The sequence below is a fragment of the Hippoglossus hippoglossus genome, chromosome 7, assembly GCF_009819705.1.
Source record: "Hippoglossus hippoglossus isolate fHipHip1 chromosome 7, fHipHip1.pri, whole genome shotgun sequence".
Classification (NCBI taxonomy): Eukaryota; Metazoa; Chordata; class Actinopteri; order Pleuronectiformes; family Pleuronectidae; genus Hippoglossus; species Hippoglossus hippoglossus.
The window spans coordinates 27,607,893-27,626,212 of NC_047157.1; the positions used below are offsets into that span (position 1 = coordinate 27,607,893).

At 44.3% G+C, this 18,320-nt stretch overlaps 2 protein-coding genes across 5 annotated transcripts in view; one reads left to right on the plus strand and one right to left on the minus strand.

Moving 5' to 3' along the window:
• LOC117764224 (proteasomal ubiquitin receptor ADRM1-like) overlaps positions 1-4,528 on the minus strand; it is a 26,806-nt gene extending 22,278 nt beyond the window's left edge. The window contains exons 1-8 of one of the 4 annotated variants that reach the window (XM_034589829.1): positions 4,213-4,528; positions 3,157-3,374; positions 2,169-2,285; positions 1,376-1,586; positions 965-1,046; positions 711-847; positions 239-370; positions 1-67 (exon numbers count right to left, since the gene is read on the minus strand). The exon at positions 1-67 is cut by the window's left edge and continues 91 nt beyond it. In XM_034589829.1, coding sequence (XP_034445720.1) covers positions 1-67; positions 239-370; positions 711-847; positions 965-1,046; positions 1,376-1,586; positions 2,169-2,285; positions 3,157-3,366 — 956 coding nt within the window. In that variant the 5' untranslated portion in view covers positions 3,367-3,374; positions 4,213-4,528. Of the gene's footprint in view, positions 68-238; positions 371-710; positions 848-964; positions 1,047-1,375; positions 1,587-2,168; positions 2,286-3,156; positions 3,375-4,212 lie in introns of those variants that run through there. The other 3 variants (XM_034589831.1, XR_004614348.1, XR_004614347.1) reach the window with 3 other exon arrangements.
• Positions 4,313-18,087, plus strand: LOC117764238 (dnaJ homolog subfamily C member 5-like). Its single transcript, XM_034589862.1, has 5 exons — positions 4,313-4,515; positions 14,784-14,960; positions 16,058-16,271; positions 16,819-16,990; positions 17,108-18,087. The coding sequence occupies exons 2-5, from the start codon at positions 14,854-14,856 to the stop codon at positions 17,203-17,205; spliced, it is 591 nt and encodes a 196-aa protein (XP_034445753.1). The 5' UTR covers positions 4,313-4,515; positions 14,784-14,853; the 3' UTR covers positions 17,206-18,087.
• The last annotated feature ends 233 nt before the right edge of the window (positions 18,088-18,320 follow it).

Consider the following 18,320-nt stretch of genomic DNA (forward strand, 5'->3'; position numbering starts at 1 on the left):
TTCTGGACCTCAGCATTAGTTAGGATGGGAGCCATCATCTCAGGGGTGCAAACACTGGCTAGATCCACTGGAGAAGAGAGGAGGAGGTTCTGTTTGAGTCTCCTCATGTTCCATAACTTGTCTCTTTCTTCTTCTCATGCACGTCGTCACCGTTACAAACAAACCAACCCTGCTCTGAGACTCATCCCTGGATTTATCTCCCTCTAATAAACCTGCTCTGAGTCGGACTCGTCCTCACCTGCTGCTCCCGGAGCAGACGCCGTTGCTGCGTTCATGGTGGCCAGGATGCTCTGAAGGTCACTTAGCTGGATGGGCTGGTGGGCGCCAGGACTTCCAACGGAGGCTGGGGCCAGAGGAGTCTGAGCTGAGGCTGCAGACAACAAGGTCAGGAGGCTTTCAGATATACAGGGTTATAAAACATGTAGAGGAGCAGCTCAGAAGTATCAACATCCATTACATGTAGATTCAGAACTGTGCAAAGGTTTGTAAATGTTTAGATGTTTTCTACAGCAGGACGAGTCCCAACATTCAGCCTGAGGCAGAAAAAGGACATCGACAGAATAAATCCTCGTCCTAAACCTTCTCAGGCTACATCAGATTTATGATTCTTATTTGAGCAGAAATGTCAAACAGAACCTTCTCGATGCTAAGTTGAGAAGATTTGGTGCTTTTCTGTTGTGTTACTGGATCACAAACACAACTGTGTGTACCTGGTGTGGAGGGAGCAACAGTAGTGGGTGACACAGCGGAGGCAGCGGGGGTCACGGGGGTGGTGGGGGCCTGAGAGGAGCTCAGTCTGGGGGCTGCGCCTGATGAAGGAGTGGCTGCTGCTGATTGGCTACGAGAACTACAAGGAGGGGGGGGGGGGGGCAGAGTTCAGGGAGGAAAATACATTTCCTTACATCTTCTACATCACAGCTAATCCTGTGAAGAGTTCAGTGATGTGAGTGGATTCTGGTCTCACCTGGAGGAGGAGCTGCTCGTAGCTGGTCCCCCCCCGCCCAGCAGGTTGGCGAGTCCTGGTCCTGCTAGAGCTCCCAGGCCTCCTTAGACAGACGCACACAAATCAAACACACGTCCAGACTGCTCTTTGATTCTCCTTTTTATTTGGGCTGTTACCTATTTACTGTCATATTTCTAATTAAGTTTGTGAGGTTGAAAGTAAACAAATTCAGTAATGGACAGAAACGAGTTTTGCTTTTCAGAAGAGTTGGGTCATTTAGCTCATTATGTATCTTAGTTTTAAATAAACACATTTCCCATGATGTGTTGTTTCCAGTTACTAACTAGAAAATGCTTTTCTTTGCTTTATAAATCAACTGTTGTTGTTGTGTGTGTCACAGGATAATTACAGAATAAATCTAGTGCTGCTTACCCAGTCCTCCCAGTCCGGTTGGTCCAATCAGCTGCATCAGCTGGTTGTGGCTCATATTTCCCAGTAGGTTTTGCAGGCCTCCCTCTCCTCCGAGCGCTGAGAGTTCATGGCCACTGCCGCTCCCGCTGCCTGGCGCTCCGGGAATGGGGGGGTTGTTCAGGTACTCATTCACCTTACGGCAGTGCTCTTCGTCCTTGTCCGTCTTTGGCTCCTGATGGAAGCGAGACACAAGAGAAACCTTGAAATCAGAGTTTTATTCTCTTCGCTTGCTACGTGGTGACACATGGTTTGACAAATATATACAAAATAAAGATAAACTATGTAAAATATGAATTGTGTTTTACCCCTTAATAAACTACTGGATTATCTACATTACTTAAAAAATACAACAGAGAATATATTGTTATAATAAAAAGTCCGGACAACTTTTTCACAGCAGACATTTTGAAATGTAAAAGTATAAAAACACAAGCTGCAGGGTTTAAATCAGGTGTAACTGATTATTAATGAGCAACGTCTGTACTTTTCCAACCACCTGCTGTGAAAACAACCTGTTTGGCTCAAACATCACATAAAGGAAACAATAAATATTGAGTACACTCTTTACAGCCATGCACGCTGTCATCATGGGTGTAATAACCTCTTTTCTGCCTCACTCATCACTCCCATTCCCTCTTGTTTAATGTTTCCACTATTTAACCTTCAGCTGCCTGAGCACAATAGAAACAGCTGTCATTCATTCACACCAGTTCTTCTCCAGTTTAAATGAGGACGAGGAGCATCTTCCTCTCACCTGCATCCAGAAGAACAGTCTCTTGGATCCGGCTTTAAACTTCAGCACATAGACACGTCCCGTGGTGCACTGGCTCACACGCTTAAATTCACAGTCATCGGGGAAGATGATCAGGTCCTGGGACAGGGAGGGCAACATGAGACACTCATGAGACACTCATGAGACAGGGGAGGACTTAAGGTGAGGCTGCGCTGATACAAAAAAAACCTGTAGCTCTAAAATAAAGATATTCTCTGTGGAAGGTCAGATGAATTAGGATTTCATGTGCCAGCATTTGATGTTAAAAACAGCTGATAAGTGCGAATAGAATGAATGAGGAGAAACAAGTTGGGGCTCCCTCTGCCCGTGGTATTTGTGGAATGTCTAAAAGAAAGCAACAACATGTGTTACGCTGAGTTTCTACAGTCATGTGACCAGCTGTCAAAGTCCCTGCTGTCTATTCCCATGTGAACACTTGTGTGCGCTGCAAGCCGGCATCATTACGAACAAGTTGAATTATTAAATAAACAATATGTACTAAAACCAGCTTTGCAGCTCATTACTGCTGACCACAGTTCAAGTCTAAATATACATGGATTACTTAAAAGCAGTAAAGTTTCCCACCCAATAGAAATAACGTTTAAAGAATCCTTTGTCATAGGAATTGCTTTATTGATATTGGCATCAAAAAGGCAGATTTCTTGGACTATACTTATAACCGGACAAATATCACTCTTACTATTTATGTTTTGTGGTACTTGTTAGGGAGTTGACAGTAGAGATGATATAAAAAAGAGATGGGAAATGGATGAATAACACTGGGACACTGTGGCTCATGGTCGTCACTTCAGACCTGTGCATGTTACTCTATGATACAAAGAACAATGGCCTTGTTGTGAATCTGAAACAATAATTTCCAAATATCAAGGTGTGGTGGGAATTTCCTTAAAGTGTCAAGTGGACGAAAGACAGATAAAAATGTCTATGAAAGTAGTTTAAAGTGTCTCACATCATCCACGTTGGCAGTCGTCCTGTCCTTCCAGCAGAAGTGAATGAGCGAGTCGTCGGACTGCTGGACGTACACCGAGCCCTTGCGTTTGTCCGGCGTCACCACGTTTCCCTTCAGGGTCATTTTGCCAGCACGGAACTCCACCAGGTACTTGCTGGAGCTTCCTCTGGAGCCGCTCACCAGGCTGGGAAAGAGAGCGCCTGACGACATCTTCAGATCTGAAACAGAAGACATGTACGTGTTACTGCACAGAACACACACGTTAGATCACATGGTTGTGTTTCTGAACTGTGGGGGGGGGAAGTGTGACTTGTACATACACTGGTTATAAGTTATAAAATCCAACACTTCAAACTTTAATGCATACATCTGAATGTAGTGTAATGAGTATTATTAAGTACAGATTCACAGATGAACCCACATTTAGCACAAACAGACAAAGACTAAATTAGTGTACATACAGACACATGTAAAAGTTGGCCATTAAAGTTAGAAAGATCTGATTTAAAGTTATTATTGTTTAGGTCATTGTAGGGATCACACTGATTCAGCCCATAGCAACAACAATGAACTTTGTTAATCTACTTTTTAAATATTTCTATGTGTTGTTCTCATTTTGAACGAGAAACACTTTGAAGAGTCAACTTGTTCCGTGTTGGACAGAAAGAAGCCGCAGCTCGTCGGTCTCACTGGTCCTGGGTCTGTTTCATCTGGAGCGGACACCGGAAGTGTGAAGAATGAAAGTCACTGAAACATCGTCTCGAAGTTTAAATCATAAACCAGCTGTTTGGGGCCAGACCGCGTTTTAAACCGGAGCTAACTGAAGTAGCCGTTAGCCCGTTAGCCCGCTAGCACGTTAGCCCGCTAGCCGTGCGGACTTTTGGGCTGAGTCAATGCTAACGTTAGCCCGTGACGAGGCTAAACCGACGCGCCCACAAGGCCAGAGTCTCGTGAAGTACCGAGCCCGCGGGGATTGGAACCGCAGCGGCTCGGGGAGTTGGTACGAACCAACGCAGCAGATCGGTGACGTTTTAAATCAGAAACTTCTCCACAAACCTCGAGTCGGTGCGTTAGCGGCGTTTGATCTTCTTCTTCTTCTTCTTCTGCGCGTCGAGACGTCACCGGCTTCCTGTCGCGGGGGCGCGCACGCAGCAGGAGAGTGGGCGGGTTTCCACGGGAGCGCTGAGCCGTGACTGACAGCTCGTTCCCTCCCGGTGCGGCCGCTACCTCCGTGATCCCTCTACCGGCGGGTCGCACGCTTCTACCGGCGGAAAGAGCAGCGCGACTGGGATGCGAGTGGTCTGACCCCCCGCTGAGAACCAGAGGAAGACGAAGAGGAGCCGGAGCCGCAGCAGGAAGGTGAGGGACGCGCAGTTAGCTCGACATGCTAACATCACCCAGCTTTACTGCCCTTGGATTAGTTAGCATGCTAAGTGCTAGCTGCCTTGTTCAAAGCGGGCGCACCGCTCCGTGCGTGCGAGCTAGTGTGTAAGTGTGTAAGTGTGTGTAAATGTGTGTGTTTGCGTGAGAGTGAGTGAGTGAGTGAAAGAGAGAGAGTGTGTGTTTGTGCGTGACAGTGTTTGACAGTGTGTTTGTAGTGTGTGTGTGTGTGTGTGTGTGTGTGAGAGAGAGAGATTATCCGCTTTGATTCCCGAGCCTACCGGTATGTTCTCGTTCCGTCACGACCCACAGAGTCCTGCGGGGATCAGGGTGAGGGGAGGCGGACTGGATCCAGACCCGGTCCTCCTGCAGGGATCAGGGTGAGGGCAGGCGGACTGGATCCAGACCCGGTCCTCCTGCAGGGATCAGGGTGAGGGCAGGCGGACTGGATCCAGACCCGGTCCTCCTGCGGGGATCAGGGTGAGGGCAGGCGGACTGGATCCAGACCCGGTCCTCCTGCTGGGATCAGGGTGAGGGCAGGCGGACTGGATCCAGACCCGGTCCTCCTGCGGGGATCAGGGTGAGGGCAGGCGGACTGGATCCAGACCCGGTCCTCCTGCTGGGATCAGGGTGAGGGCAGGCGGACTGGATCCAGACCCGGTCCTCCTGCTGGGATCAGGGTGAGGGCAGGCGGACTGGATCCAGACCCGGGGCGTCCTGCAGGGATCAGGGTGAGGGCAGGCGGACTGGATCCAGACCCGGTCCGCCTGCGGGGATCAGGGTGAGGGCAGGCGGACTGGATCCAGACCCGGGGCGTCCTGCAGGGATCAGGGTGAGGGCAGGCGGACTGGATCCAGACCCGGTCCTCCTGCGGGGATCAGGGTGAGGGCAGGCGGACTGGATCCAGACCCGGGGCGTCCTGCAGGGATCAGGGTGAGGGCAGGCGGACTGGATCCAGACCCGGGCGTCCTGTGGATTATTGTGTTGTTGTGAAGTGTGGAGTGAGAAGACACCAGGACATAAATCTGGATCCAGTCTGGAGCCAAGCGAGGGACCAAGCTTTCATTGTTGTTGTCTTCTTAAATGTTTGAGGTCCAAGTGGATGAGGAGCATCTCAGCAGGGAGTTTAAACTGAATCATTCCCATTGTGTTGTTCTTAATGGGACAGTTCCCATTACTGGTGAATCTGAACTGGTTGTGGAGGAGCGGCTGTCTTCTTGTGTCTGCATGTGATGTGTGTGTGTGTGTGTGTGTGTGTGTGTGTGTGTGTGTGTGTGTGTGTGTGTGTGTGATGTGTGTGTGTGATGTGTGTGTGGAGTGGGAGCTGGTCAACTGCCTCTGTGATGATTATTGCATACATGTGATGAACATTATGAAAACTTAAAGCGACAGTTCACAGTAAAAGGACAGTTCCCTCATTATCTGCTCAGCACTATGCCGATGGGGGGGGGGGGGGGGGGTGTGTGTGTGTGTGTGTGTGTGTGTGTGCAGGTTTGAGTCCACAAACACATGCAGCCAAATCAAACACAACTGAGGTAGCTGGTGACTCCTTCTTCTAACGTGGTGTTTGTGGTTGTATGTGAATCTACTTGCATGAAATAACCTGCTGTATTTACATCTGGCTTCATATGATGACACTAGAAAACCATCACCTCCTCCAGTGACTGGAGGACCTTATCTCACAGTGAATGTCCCTGTCCAGATGTTATCAGGGACAGTGCATGTCCAGGCCGCTCCAGACACAGAGGACAGCATCTTAACAGACACGGCTCTTCAGCCTGAAGCCTCAGTGAATCCACAGGCTTTAGGTTTTCATTTATAACCATTTGAAAGTTGCTTCCTTTTCCAGCACGTTATATTAACACAATAATCACATGAGTCAGTTTCATTTTGCGGTACAGTGTGTAAAGACACATTTTACCAAATCATATTATTGCCTGAGTCAGCTGGTGTGTGTCAGGGTTGAGTGAACTGGGTGATGGTGAATGATGTCATTAGCGTGAGCTCTGGTACGAGCGGTCGTCAGTGACTCATTTAAAATCCAGTCACATCCGGTTACATGTAGATGACAGCAGTGGGTCACAGAGGGAGATCGTCTCTGCAGCACTGAAAGTTAATGTGGCTGCAACTCACACTTACTTTCAATAACAATCTATCTGAATGATTTGGTTTGATGACTGGATCAATGACTTCATCTATAATAATGCATTTTATTGATATGGTGCTTTTAACTGTGCTTAAAGACCATTCACATCCACAAGGCAGTAAACAGAGCAAGCAGATGAAGTAAAACTCATATTTGAGAAGCGGGAAACAAATATATATTTTTATCAGTAATATATACTTTTACTTTTACTACTACATATCCTAAAAAACGTATTTTGAATACAGTGTAATTGATCTAATCTGTTCCCTTCAGTCTAAACCTCTGTAGCTTTATGAAGCTGCGGTGCCTGTGAGACAGTTTCCTGTCCGTGTCGCTGCTGTGACCCCGAAAACCTAAAATTATCCCTCAGCTGGGATTCCTACTGTGACTCTGGTATTTGGTTTTGATGTTTATATTCTCTCATGACAGGGTTCGTATTCAGGCCCCGACATTAGAATCAGAACAGTCGTTGACGCATGCAGGACCTGAGTTTGAAACGCATCAGACGGACTGAACCTAGTGTTGTTATGTGTTCAGGTGCGTCAGGGTCATTCTCCAGGGAGCCGACCTCCTCAGCTGTCTGAAGGCTGACTGCACTCGGTACTAGTTCCGTCACTTTCATCGTCAATATTCTCTAATGTGATTTGTTTTAAAAACCTAAGTTGGTTTATTAAATATTGGTTCAACAAAAGATCTTACCATTTAACATGTATCCCACTGTAAATAAACCAAATGGTTCATCGTCTACATGTGTATTTATCCTAATCAGACAAACCACAGCTCACCTGAAGGAGAACCAGTTGTCTGAATTAGAGATGGCGGCTGCTGACCACCCTGGGTCATGAGTCTCGTCCCGTGCGTCCTCTGGGCGTGACGGTGCAAAAGTCCCGTGATTGAAACTCAGTCACATGCAGCTGTCAAATATTCACCATCAATGTCCCGTCTCCCGCACGTCACGCTTCCTGTTTTCTGTTTCATCCTCGGACTTCAGGTCATTACTGTGATGAACTCCCCCGCCCTGTTAGTGTTAGCATGTGTGTTAGCATGTGTGTTAGCATGTGTGGAAGTCCATTGAGAAAGTGAATGCATGACAGACAGTAGCGAATGAAATGGATTGAACTTTGTGCATCACAGCGTCTCTGTGCCAAGGTGTGTGTGTGTGTGTGTGTGTGTGTGTGTGTCTAATTTGTATATATAGTCAGTAACCTTTGCTCTAAATCATGGCCCCTCGTTAGCTTAATTTAATCTCTGCATTATTTGAAGAAGCAGCTTAAGTCATCATATTTATTTTACTATGCTCAGCTGACCACCACACGGTACAGGAAGTAAGTCAAAGGTCACTTGACTCACAGTTTTGCTTTTACCACGTGTCACTGCTGACACCGAGTCGAGCCAAACAGAGCGCAGCCGGCCATCTCCTCCTCCATCTGATGGGCCAAATATATATACATGCAGAGAGTGAATGCACGGCACATGGAATATACCATTTATCGCAGTTCGAGCAGTCTCTTGCGGTTGAACACTCACAATCACGGACTGACTTTTCCTCAGGACTTGTTGTAAAGTCAGATTCTAAGATTATGAGTATGTTATCTTTCCTCTCTCCTCCTGTCCGTCATACGTGATGGACAGTAAAACTGTTAGACTTACATTTTTATGTTTCCAGCTCTTTAATATTAATAATAATTGTGTTTTATAAGCAGCTAAAATCTGAGCTGCATGGAAGGAGCTGGAGAGAATATGACTGTGTGTTTGTGTAAAATGCTGTATTTACTCAGCCTTAATATGACTGTACAGTATAGGAAAGTGATCCCCTAAGTCTGTCCTCTATATATTCCACAGATTTATTGGCAAAAATAGGATGTAAGACTGTATTTGTAATGTACTTTTCTCAGGAAATGAACTAATTCAATAGGAAATGATCGTCTTATAATACTATTGCAATTTAAATGGTGAAATGAGGAGGAAAAGAGGACGAAGTCAAAGGAAACATTTGAGGAGAAGATGTTAAGAAATTGAAGAGGAAAATATAAAGAAGAGGAAAAGGCAGAAAAGAAAATGTGTAAAAAGAGACGGAGTGACACGTTAATGAGGAAAGAGAGAGAGGTGGAGGAAAGTGTATTGTCAGGATTGAGGGAGGAGAAGTGATGGAGGTGGAAGAAGAAAAGGGAAAGCAGGTCATTTAATAATCTTTTTTGATAATCTTGCAAACCTGATGTTATTTTGAAAAAAGCTTATTGCTCATTAAACACAATAAGAAATAATTCACCAAATGGATACAGCGTTTTGAAATATACATTATTTTAATTATTAAAAAATTCTCTGTATATAAAATGTGGGAAACACAGACGTGATGGTTCTATTGAGCCAAAAAGTCCAAAATCCAAAGTGTCTATCTGTACGTCAGTTAAAGGGTTTCACACTTTTCACTTCAGGCAGATTAATATGTATGGTGATGCCGTCACCGTGATGCTCGTAGGTGTTAAACGTCTGCAGATGACAAAGTGCACAACGTTTTAAATGTGGTCTGTGACGAGCAGCGACTCAGGCGAACTTAGTGACGGAGTCTTTTATGGTTGAGTTATTTAAGGTTTGTCTGAACCTAAATATCAGGTGTGAAAGGTTCCTCAGACCGTGCTCCAGGCCAAGGCACCAAAGTTTAGTCCGACCAAGAAGAGAAGAAGAAGAAGAAGAAGCCGATGCTGTGCACCCCCCCCCCCCCCCCCCCCCCCCCCCCCCCCCCCCACCTGACAACACGCCCCTGTGCGCTCCCTAAATTACAATGTGAAACCCAAACTAACAGATCGACTATGGAACCAACACATGAAGCTTGTTCCGACTCAGAGCAGTGTGCAGGCGTCTGTTTACTTTCCTCCTGGCACAGTACAACGTGTGGGTCTGTGTGTGTGTGTGCGCACAGACAGCAGCTGGTAATGCAACAATGCTGACTAATGATCCATGTCTCCCCTGCTGAGCAGCAATGAGGAAAAGGAACAGCTCAGAATAAATGAGAGCAGAGTGGTGTTGTATTGTTGTGTTATTGTCTCAGTGTTGTGTAGCCCCCTGATACAGAGAAGCTGCAGGTTGTTGTGTAGCAGACCCCTCGTTCTGCCGGCTGTTCTTGTTTACACTGAACCAAACACAGCCAACGTGTCGCTGCCTCAGTGTGTGACTGTCAGAAAGCATGCCGGCCTTCCAGAATCAGAGGTGTGAGGTGGGAAACAACAGCGCCGACGTCTGTCCCACCACACCCGCTCTCCCTGTGACACGGACCTCAGTCTGGCACTAGCTTGAAGTCATCTTTAAGATGGAACAACAAGTTTCTCACTCCATTCATGTTCGTGCCATTTATACAGAATAGTGAGGCAGAAACTAGGCTCCACTCTCCATGACCTTGGAGCTGATGTATCTATAAGCAGAGAGTTACACTTAACTTGTCCGATAATGTGTTGCACAATAACAATGACGGATTGGACTTGTTACATTGCAATTGATAAAAATTAGATATTGTTTTATCCCCCAGCCTTTGTTCTCCTCACCTGTAATTCTGAAATAATAAGAGTGGTTCTTCTGAATAAAGTGACTCAAGCGACTGTTTGCAGCAGTAACAACATGACAATGGATGAACATTACAAAGATCTGGTAACACAGAGAAGATTAAGAGACACCCACCCACAGTGGCCAAGACGTCTTGTGTCTCTCACGTTGAATCTTTTGGAAATGCAGCTGGTCCCATTTTCGTTTGAAAACTCTGGAGTTGTGTTTTAATCTGGATTAACAGAAACTGAGGCTTTTGGAGACGATGACAAAGACATTTCCTGACGCTGACACGGAAGAAAACAAAGCACCTCACGATTGTTTTGAATGGATCGTGTATTAGAAGTGTTGCTGACCTTCCCCTGGTCAAGATGTGTGACATTATCTGAAAAGCTGCAGATAACTCAGTGACCCAACAGTGACCTGTGATTCAACGTTGTTTCCCCGGTAGAGAACATTTCTCTTTAAACTCGTAAGAGGACGTGTGTACAGACACTTCAGCTGCAGAGTCCAGGCTCATTGGCTGAGCTTCTGAACTTCCTCTATTCAAACCAAATGGTGACACATGATGTGTTGCAGCATGTTGTACGAATGCTGTACACAAGTTCCTCCCACTCTTATGAACACGATATCTCAACAACGCCTTGAGGAGATTTCATCATATTTGGTGCAAATGTTCAGTTGAACTCACAGATGAACTGATTATATGTTGTTGGTCGCTGTGGCCTCTGCCTTGTGAATGTGATATCTCCGGAACGTCGGAGAATCACTTGGACACGGATGAACTTATTATATGTGGGTGTTCAAAGGTTACGGTGGCCTCATAAAACATGTTTTTGTCTCCTGAACATGATGTCTCATGCCTGCATGTAGGGAAGTTCTTCAAATTTTGACCAGTTGTCAGTTGCGCTCACATGATCCTCAGAAGGTTCGATTCCCCAAGATGTGAAACTGTTGTCCTGACTTCAGAGTTGTGCTTTGGAACTAACATGAAGGCTGTAAACAACGTGGTTGCATTTAAACTACACCTTGACTCCTATTTACTATATATATATACACATATGTATATTATTTGAAATATGTGAGGATTTCTGTACACACAGGTACTGTACTTTATGTACACCCAATACTGTAAAGCTGCAATCTATACATATTAACTACATCCATAAACACACACCCTCCGTCTATGTTCTTGTATTCAGTGTTATTAATGAAGCCGTCACACTGAGGACACAGGCAGCACCGTCTATGGCAGTGATTCCGATTTTCACTGGCTGTTTGATTATGTTTTGTTATGGAGACAATATTAACATCATCAGAACATGAACACAAGCAGTGAACCTTTACTCTGAGCTGACGTTGCACTGGGTTTGGATGAGAGGAGAGTTTTCACCCTGTGTTTATTCCAAAGAAAGATCCCGTCTGGTTCTAGTACCTGAGTTATTAATGCGGAGGAGATGCTGAGCTGCTGCTGGGTTTATTCTCAGAGTCACTGATGTTCTTTTTCTTTTAATCATGTGGTCTCTTTGTGTTAAAACCTGGGTTCTATAAATAGTCATAGTCTTTCTCTCTGGTGCAGTCGTTACCAGTAACACAGTATTTGTTCCTGTTGAATTTCATGTGTGAGTGTTTCTGCCTCATTTCGGGACTTTGACTGTTTTCATTTATCTTCACTTGAGACGGGTGAGTTGAGACCAGTGGAAAATTAAGTGGGGAAAAAACGTAAGTACTTCACTGAAAGGGGAAATATAAATGTGCATGAATTAGTGACGGAATATTTCAAGATTTTAGCATGAAAGATTTGTCAGGTATTCATTTTGCTGGATTATAAAACATTCATAGTAATTTCATCTATAAACTGTTTGAGAATATATTCTGTAGAATATTTTTGCTTAACGCTGCAACAACTAGTTGATTAACCCACGAGTCAGTATTTAAGTAATTTTAAATATTCTTGGCTGATTATTCATGTTTAAACATCATAAGAAATGTACTGCCCTGTTCTGATAAAAGATATTTCATTATATCAGTTAATTGATCAGCAGATTAATGGATTTTGAAATTGTTTGGTTTTGCCAGCATTAACTGGAATATTACCCAGAAGGGCACAGCCTCTTAAATTCAATCAATCTACACCAAACTTCATACAACACAATATGTTGCATTATTTTCATCAATAATTATTCTACAATGGTAAAGAAAGGCAAACAAATTCCTGGATCTGCCTTTCTGTTCTTTCCTGATCCAAATCTCAGCTGCTTTTGTGTAATGCTGCTTACGCACAAACGCACAAACGGACAAACGCACAAACGGACAAACGGACAAACGGACCAGGGTGAGAACATACCCTCCTTGGTGGAGGTAAATATCTGAAGGGATATCTTTAACTATCTTAGTGAGGGGCCTGCATTGGATGATGCTGAAATAAATGTAAATTGTGAAAGCAACAATCTGACACACAGACACAGACACACACTCTGTGACACAGACACACACTCTGTGACACAGACCATATGGTGTCATCCTCGCTGCAGCGTGTGTTCATTCTTTACGCCTTGTTGGTTCAGGTGAATCTGACTTTCTCTAAATCTCATTGGCTGCTGAATTATAGGCAGAGTTTAGGCACACACACACACACACACACACACTGATAATCCCTGGCATACTGACAAATCGCTGTCATTGGTTAATCCCAGTCAGGTGGTAGGTTTAACAGTGTGGTGACTGGTTAATCCGAGGCACAGTAGTGGGGGGGATTCAGGGAGGGGTTAAATCAGTGTGTTTTGAGCCGGAAGCATTGTAGGGTTGCCATGGCAATAGCACCCATCTGCTGCCATATAGTGTTTTATAGAAACTGACACACAATTAGGATTTCATTCAGTGTTAAGTTTTTTTATATCTCTGTATTAGACTGAATAGAACATATGAATCATATCATGTACAGTGTGTTTGTTCAGGTGTGTATCTCTGTAAATACTGTGTTAATCCACACACCCTTTGTGTGTTCAGGATTATCCTTGCACGCACACAGACACACACACACCCACACACATGGAAGAACATGGCTCTAGTGTGACCAGTACATCATCATACATCATTAGAAATTATTGGCTAAATTATTATCATCAGAAAGTTGGAGGACCTCTGTGAAGACGGCGTGCAGCTTATTGTCTGTGGTTCATGTCAGTCCCAGTCAGGTTTAGTGTCTGTGGAGCTGAATTGGCTTAGTGTGGTCTGTAAGCCCCCCCCCCCCCCATACACCTGCTGTCTGACAGGGTTTATCAGCCAGTTCACAGCTCACACTGTGGATCCTTCTGGGTTCACAGACCTGGATTCTATTCCTCAACTTTTTGATTCAGAAACATCAAACATGCAGATGAATATTCAGTAGCAGATTTTTAACGCTCAGTTCATCCATTCTGCAAACGTCCACCGGGATCTGATCAGTGTCCTGCCTGGTGTATTGTAGTTGTCGATGGGTGTGTGAGGTCTGCTGGTGTCTTCAGTCTGGTTCAGGTATCTTATCGTGATGCCTGCTGTACGTAAACCACACACTTCATGTTGGTTCATTCTCTGACCTGTAGAAACGTGTATAACTACTTCACTCCCTCACACTCATCTCATCAGCCTTTCACCTTGATTTGGCATCAAGGCTCATTCTGTTCAATGAAACCACAACTTTTAAATCACGAGTATTTCAACAGAGAACACTGGTTACAGCTGGAGCAGTTTGGATAACGAAGTGACCTGCGCTGTACGTGTTACAAACCTCATCAACACGCCCACTCGCTCACTGGGAAGCTTCCACACATTTTCTGCTGTCTTCCTCAAATTTCGTCCCGCTACTCCTCTTGCAGTTTTTGTCGCACATGAACACATGCATCAAAACGTGCGGCTCGGTGGAGAATGTTGTGATCGGTCTTTTCTGAGACTTTCACCAAACGGTTCGCTCGTAAATTGCAAAAAACAGCTGACATGTTTTAAATGGGAGTCAATGGGAGCCTTCATCAAAGGAACGAGTGACCGAATCTTTGATGTGTTCGGTAAATGCCAGCACCCACTCGGGACCTCATTCTCTCTCTCTGTCAAACTAAAGGTTATGGTTCAAATCTTAAATTTCAAGCCTGTTGTAAATTAATTAATTATGTTTCAGTTTACAGCTTTTCCAATATAAGGACTTGCTGCTGTTCTATGAACTTTCTGATATTCTATCGACAAAACAATTAATCAAGATAAATTGTATCAGATTAATCAACAAATCAATCATTAAAATTACTTAATGCTTTATTTTACCTGGTCCGACTAACTTATAACAGCTGTGTGCGTTGTTTGCTTTTCACGTCACAAAATCTATTAATCATGAAAGAAATCAGCAGAATAATTGATAATCAGCACAATCACTGTCTCTAAATTTCCTCTAAAGCAAGATAACAAAGGAATGTTGCAACATACAAGACAAAATGTAATTTATACTTAAACTGGGAAATATAAAATGACCTTTTTTGATGTAAAGCTTTAGCTCATCAGCTCTTTTGTTTCTTCTGTTTTTCTTTCGACCTGACAGGTGAGAGGCCGAGTGAACGAGGGAGCGTGTGAGAGAAGTGAAGAGAGAGAGAGAACGAGAGAGAGAGGCCATGGAGCAGCAGAGACAAAGGACTCTCTCCACATCCGGAGAATCGCTGTACCTTGTGCTGGGAGTCGAGAAGAGCGCCACCTCAGACGACATCAAGAAATGTTACAGGTACACGTCTGGAGCAACTCCATCCTTAATGTTGTCGTGTTGTACACCACCAGGGGGCGTCAGAGGCCTGTGAGCGACTCTTTCAGTTCATTTAAAGATTGACAGGTTGATGATTTATTTTTTCATGATGTGTCCCTGGATGCAAATGTAAAGTAAAACATTTAAAACATTATTTGAATATTGATCTTTAAGTAGCTTTTAAAGATTGTTGTCATTATCCTCAGGTGCAGTGAAATGATACGAGACTTCTCTCCCCAGTCAAGATACATAACAATAGAAACAGTAACAACATCAAAGCAGCATAGAAACAACAATAATTAATTAATTTACATTCCCACAAATTGACAAAACATTAACATAATCATTATTTACAGAGAATAGAGCAAGGCATATTTACAAGTGGTGCAAGAATAATCTTTGCAGTTGCGGTCTCTGGGGTGGAGTGTGTGTGGGTTGTGTGTGTGTTGTGTTAGTCACATCCCTTGATGTGTGTGTAACAGTCTGTGGTGTGTTTGGACAGGGAGGAGTGGGAAACTCTTCCTCAGTCTGTTTGTTGTGGACGTTAAAGATGTGAAATGTTGATTTCATTTTCGCCTTCGTGCTAAAAGACCGTCTCTGCATCAACAACCTTTTTTATTTATTTTATTCAAACTGTGACGACGTTTGCAAACGCTTCATAACAACTTTAAGATAAAATGATTTTATAAGAAATTCCAGTCGTGTGTTAAAGTGCACATTTGGTAAATGGTCTGTGTTGATGACCACTGTTCAGTTCCCTCTGTTCCATCCCCACACACATTCAGACAGTGCAGCTACAGCAGCTTATCTTATCTGTCATTTAACAACTGTCACTGAGAAAATATATTGTTTTTGATTTATTCTCCTTCTCATTTCCACTTTCTCCAAAATAAAACTTTAACAGAAACGTTGAGGCAAATCTGTACTTTTTGCATCTACATCGTCTCAATGGATCCATATCACAAACATGTATCCAGATGTGCACCCGCGTACCTGCAGACGTCTGTGTGTATTTATTTGTCCACCGGATGTTGTCGTATCGTCGGGGTGTCAGTGTTGTGTCTCTTTCTCTCTTACAGGAAACTGGCGTTAAAGTTTCACCCAGATAAGAACCCGGACAACCCAGACGCAGCCGAAAAGTTCAAGGAAATCAACAACGCCCACTCCATACTGGTCGACACCACCAAGAAGAACATCTACGATAAATACGGCTCACTGGGGCTGTATGTTGCAGAGCAGTTTGGAGAGGAGAACGTCAACACCTACTTTGTTCTGTCCAGCTGGTGGGCGAAGGTACGAGTCAGACCACAGAGCGACTCGTGTTCCGCTGTCGGTGCTTCTCACTCATGCAGAATGTTACCTGGTCCACGGGAAGTCTTTTTTAAATCGACCAACCAGCAGATGAACCTTCCACATGGAATTAAACACATTTGATCCCCTACAACAGGAAAATGGTCTTTATCGCACCATTAAAACAACAACACAATATTAATGAATATTTAACTTTAAATACATTTTCACCATCAAATTAAACACATTATTTATCTTATTTCTTGTATGTGTTTGTAATAAAGTTAAATCCAGTCTGTGTTTTACATTCTCTGCTGTTGTTCAGGCCACAGAGCAGTGATGTTTGCTAGCAGGTGCAAAAAAAACCAAGATTTATAAAGATTAAACCAGAGAAAATAAACTAGAACATGAATAAATAACATGAACTGTTTTAAAATGCAGAAAGATGAAAAGTCTAAACTGTTATTGTAAATCCTCTGAACACATATAGCCTCGTGATGAATAAACAGGACTCATGTTTACCACGTTTAAATATCTCCTCCTCCCTCAGGCCCTGTTCGTCTTCTGCTGCCTGACCACTGGCTGTTATTTCTGCTGTTGCCTGTGTTGCTGCTGTAACTGTTGCTGTGGTAAATGTAAACCTCGGCCGCCCATGGACCAGGAGCCGGACTTCTACGTCTCCCCCGAAGACCTGGAGGCCCAGATGACGGCTGACGAGAGAGGTGAGGCCGGGGGGGGGTGCGCACCCGCGACTTAACAGTGGCCTCCTTCTTCAAACTCTTAACTTTTGTGTTTCTGATTCATCTCAATGTGGTATTGATCGTGTGTGTTGTCCTCAGGTGGCGGCGAGCCCATCGTCATGCAGCCGTCTTCAGCCACAGAAACCACCCAGCTCACCGCCGACGCCCACCACAGCTACAGGACCGACGCTTACTAACCACACGCACACGTTAAGATCACACGTGACCTAATCACCGCTAAAGTATCAGAAACATGACACTAACATGTTGCACACACACTTAAAGACATCTGCAGTCGGGCTGTTAGTAGAATTCTTATTTTTTTAATATTCAAATTATATTCAGATTTTTAATGACCTTTTTAATGAAATTGAAAGCGAACACATTTATAAAATAAATACAAAATACACATTTGAATCGTATTGAGGTTTGTTAATATTCAAATTCTGTTCAACTCCAGAATTGTGTTCCAACAGCCCTTATCTGCACCGCACACACGCGCGCACACACACGCACACACACGCACACACGCACACACGCACACACGCACACACACGCACACGCACACACGCACACACACACACACACACACACGCACACACACACACACGCACACACACACACACACGCACACGCGCGCACGCACACACACACACTCTGACAGTTCAGCCCAAACTTTTCCATCTGAATTTCAAACTGAGGTGAGAAGCGAAGGAGAGAAGGAGAGAAAGAGACAGAGTTCAGTTTACAGGTCAACACACATGAGACACAATCTTTTCATCTGGTCTGAATGAAATGATTTGTCGCGTTTATCACAGTTTCATTAGACGACTTTATTGATTGATGGCTATCAGCTTGTGAAGAGGATTTCAAATGAGATGAGAGTTGATTCAGGATCGAATGAGCATCCCTACCTTTCAATCAGTTGAAAGCATCTGCCCACTTCTATGAGCGGGTTCGGAGTGTGTGCGTTCTGGGGCGACCTTTACAAACCATCACCCCGAGGCTCCAGGGAGGTTTGAGAGAGGTTCCTAAAAATAACTATGATCGATTACTGTGCACTTGTGCTCGAAACCATGAATCAAACGAGGTTTCAGCTGTAAAAGTCGTCAGTCGACAGACGGCTGAACATCAGCTGCGTGTTTGTTTACATCCAGACTGTGGAAAGTTACTCTTATCATCTACTGGCATAGTAATCCCATTACTTCAGTTCCTCAGTATTAGCAGTCATTTTTAGAGCTGATCAACATGGAGGCTGATGCCAATACAGATATTAGGTTCGTTTTTTCGATACCATTATATATTAAGAGAA

Bases quoted from the DNA above. Each gene is read 5' to 3' on its own strand.
- LOC117764238 (XM_034589862.1), top strand. From the start codon at position 14,854: ATGGAGCAGCAGAGACAAAGGACTCTCTCCACATCCGGAGAATCGCTG. The intron at 16,272-16,818 runs GTACGAGTCAGA...CTCCTCCCTCAG, and splicing joins TGTCCAGCTGGTGGGCGAAG to GCCCTGTTCGTCTTCTGCTG. The intron at 16,991-17,107 runs GTGAGGCCGGGG...TGTTGTCCTCAG, and splicing joins GATGACGGCTGACGAGAGAG to GTGGCGGCGAGCCCATCGTC.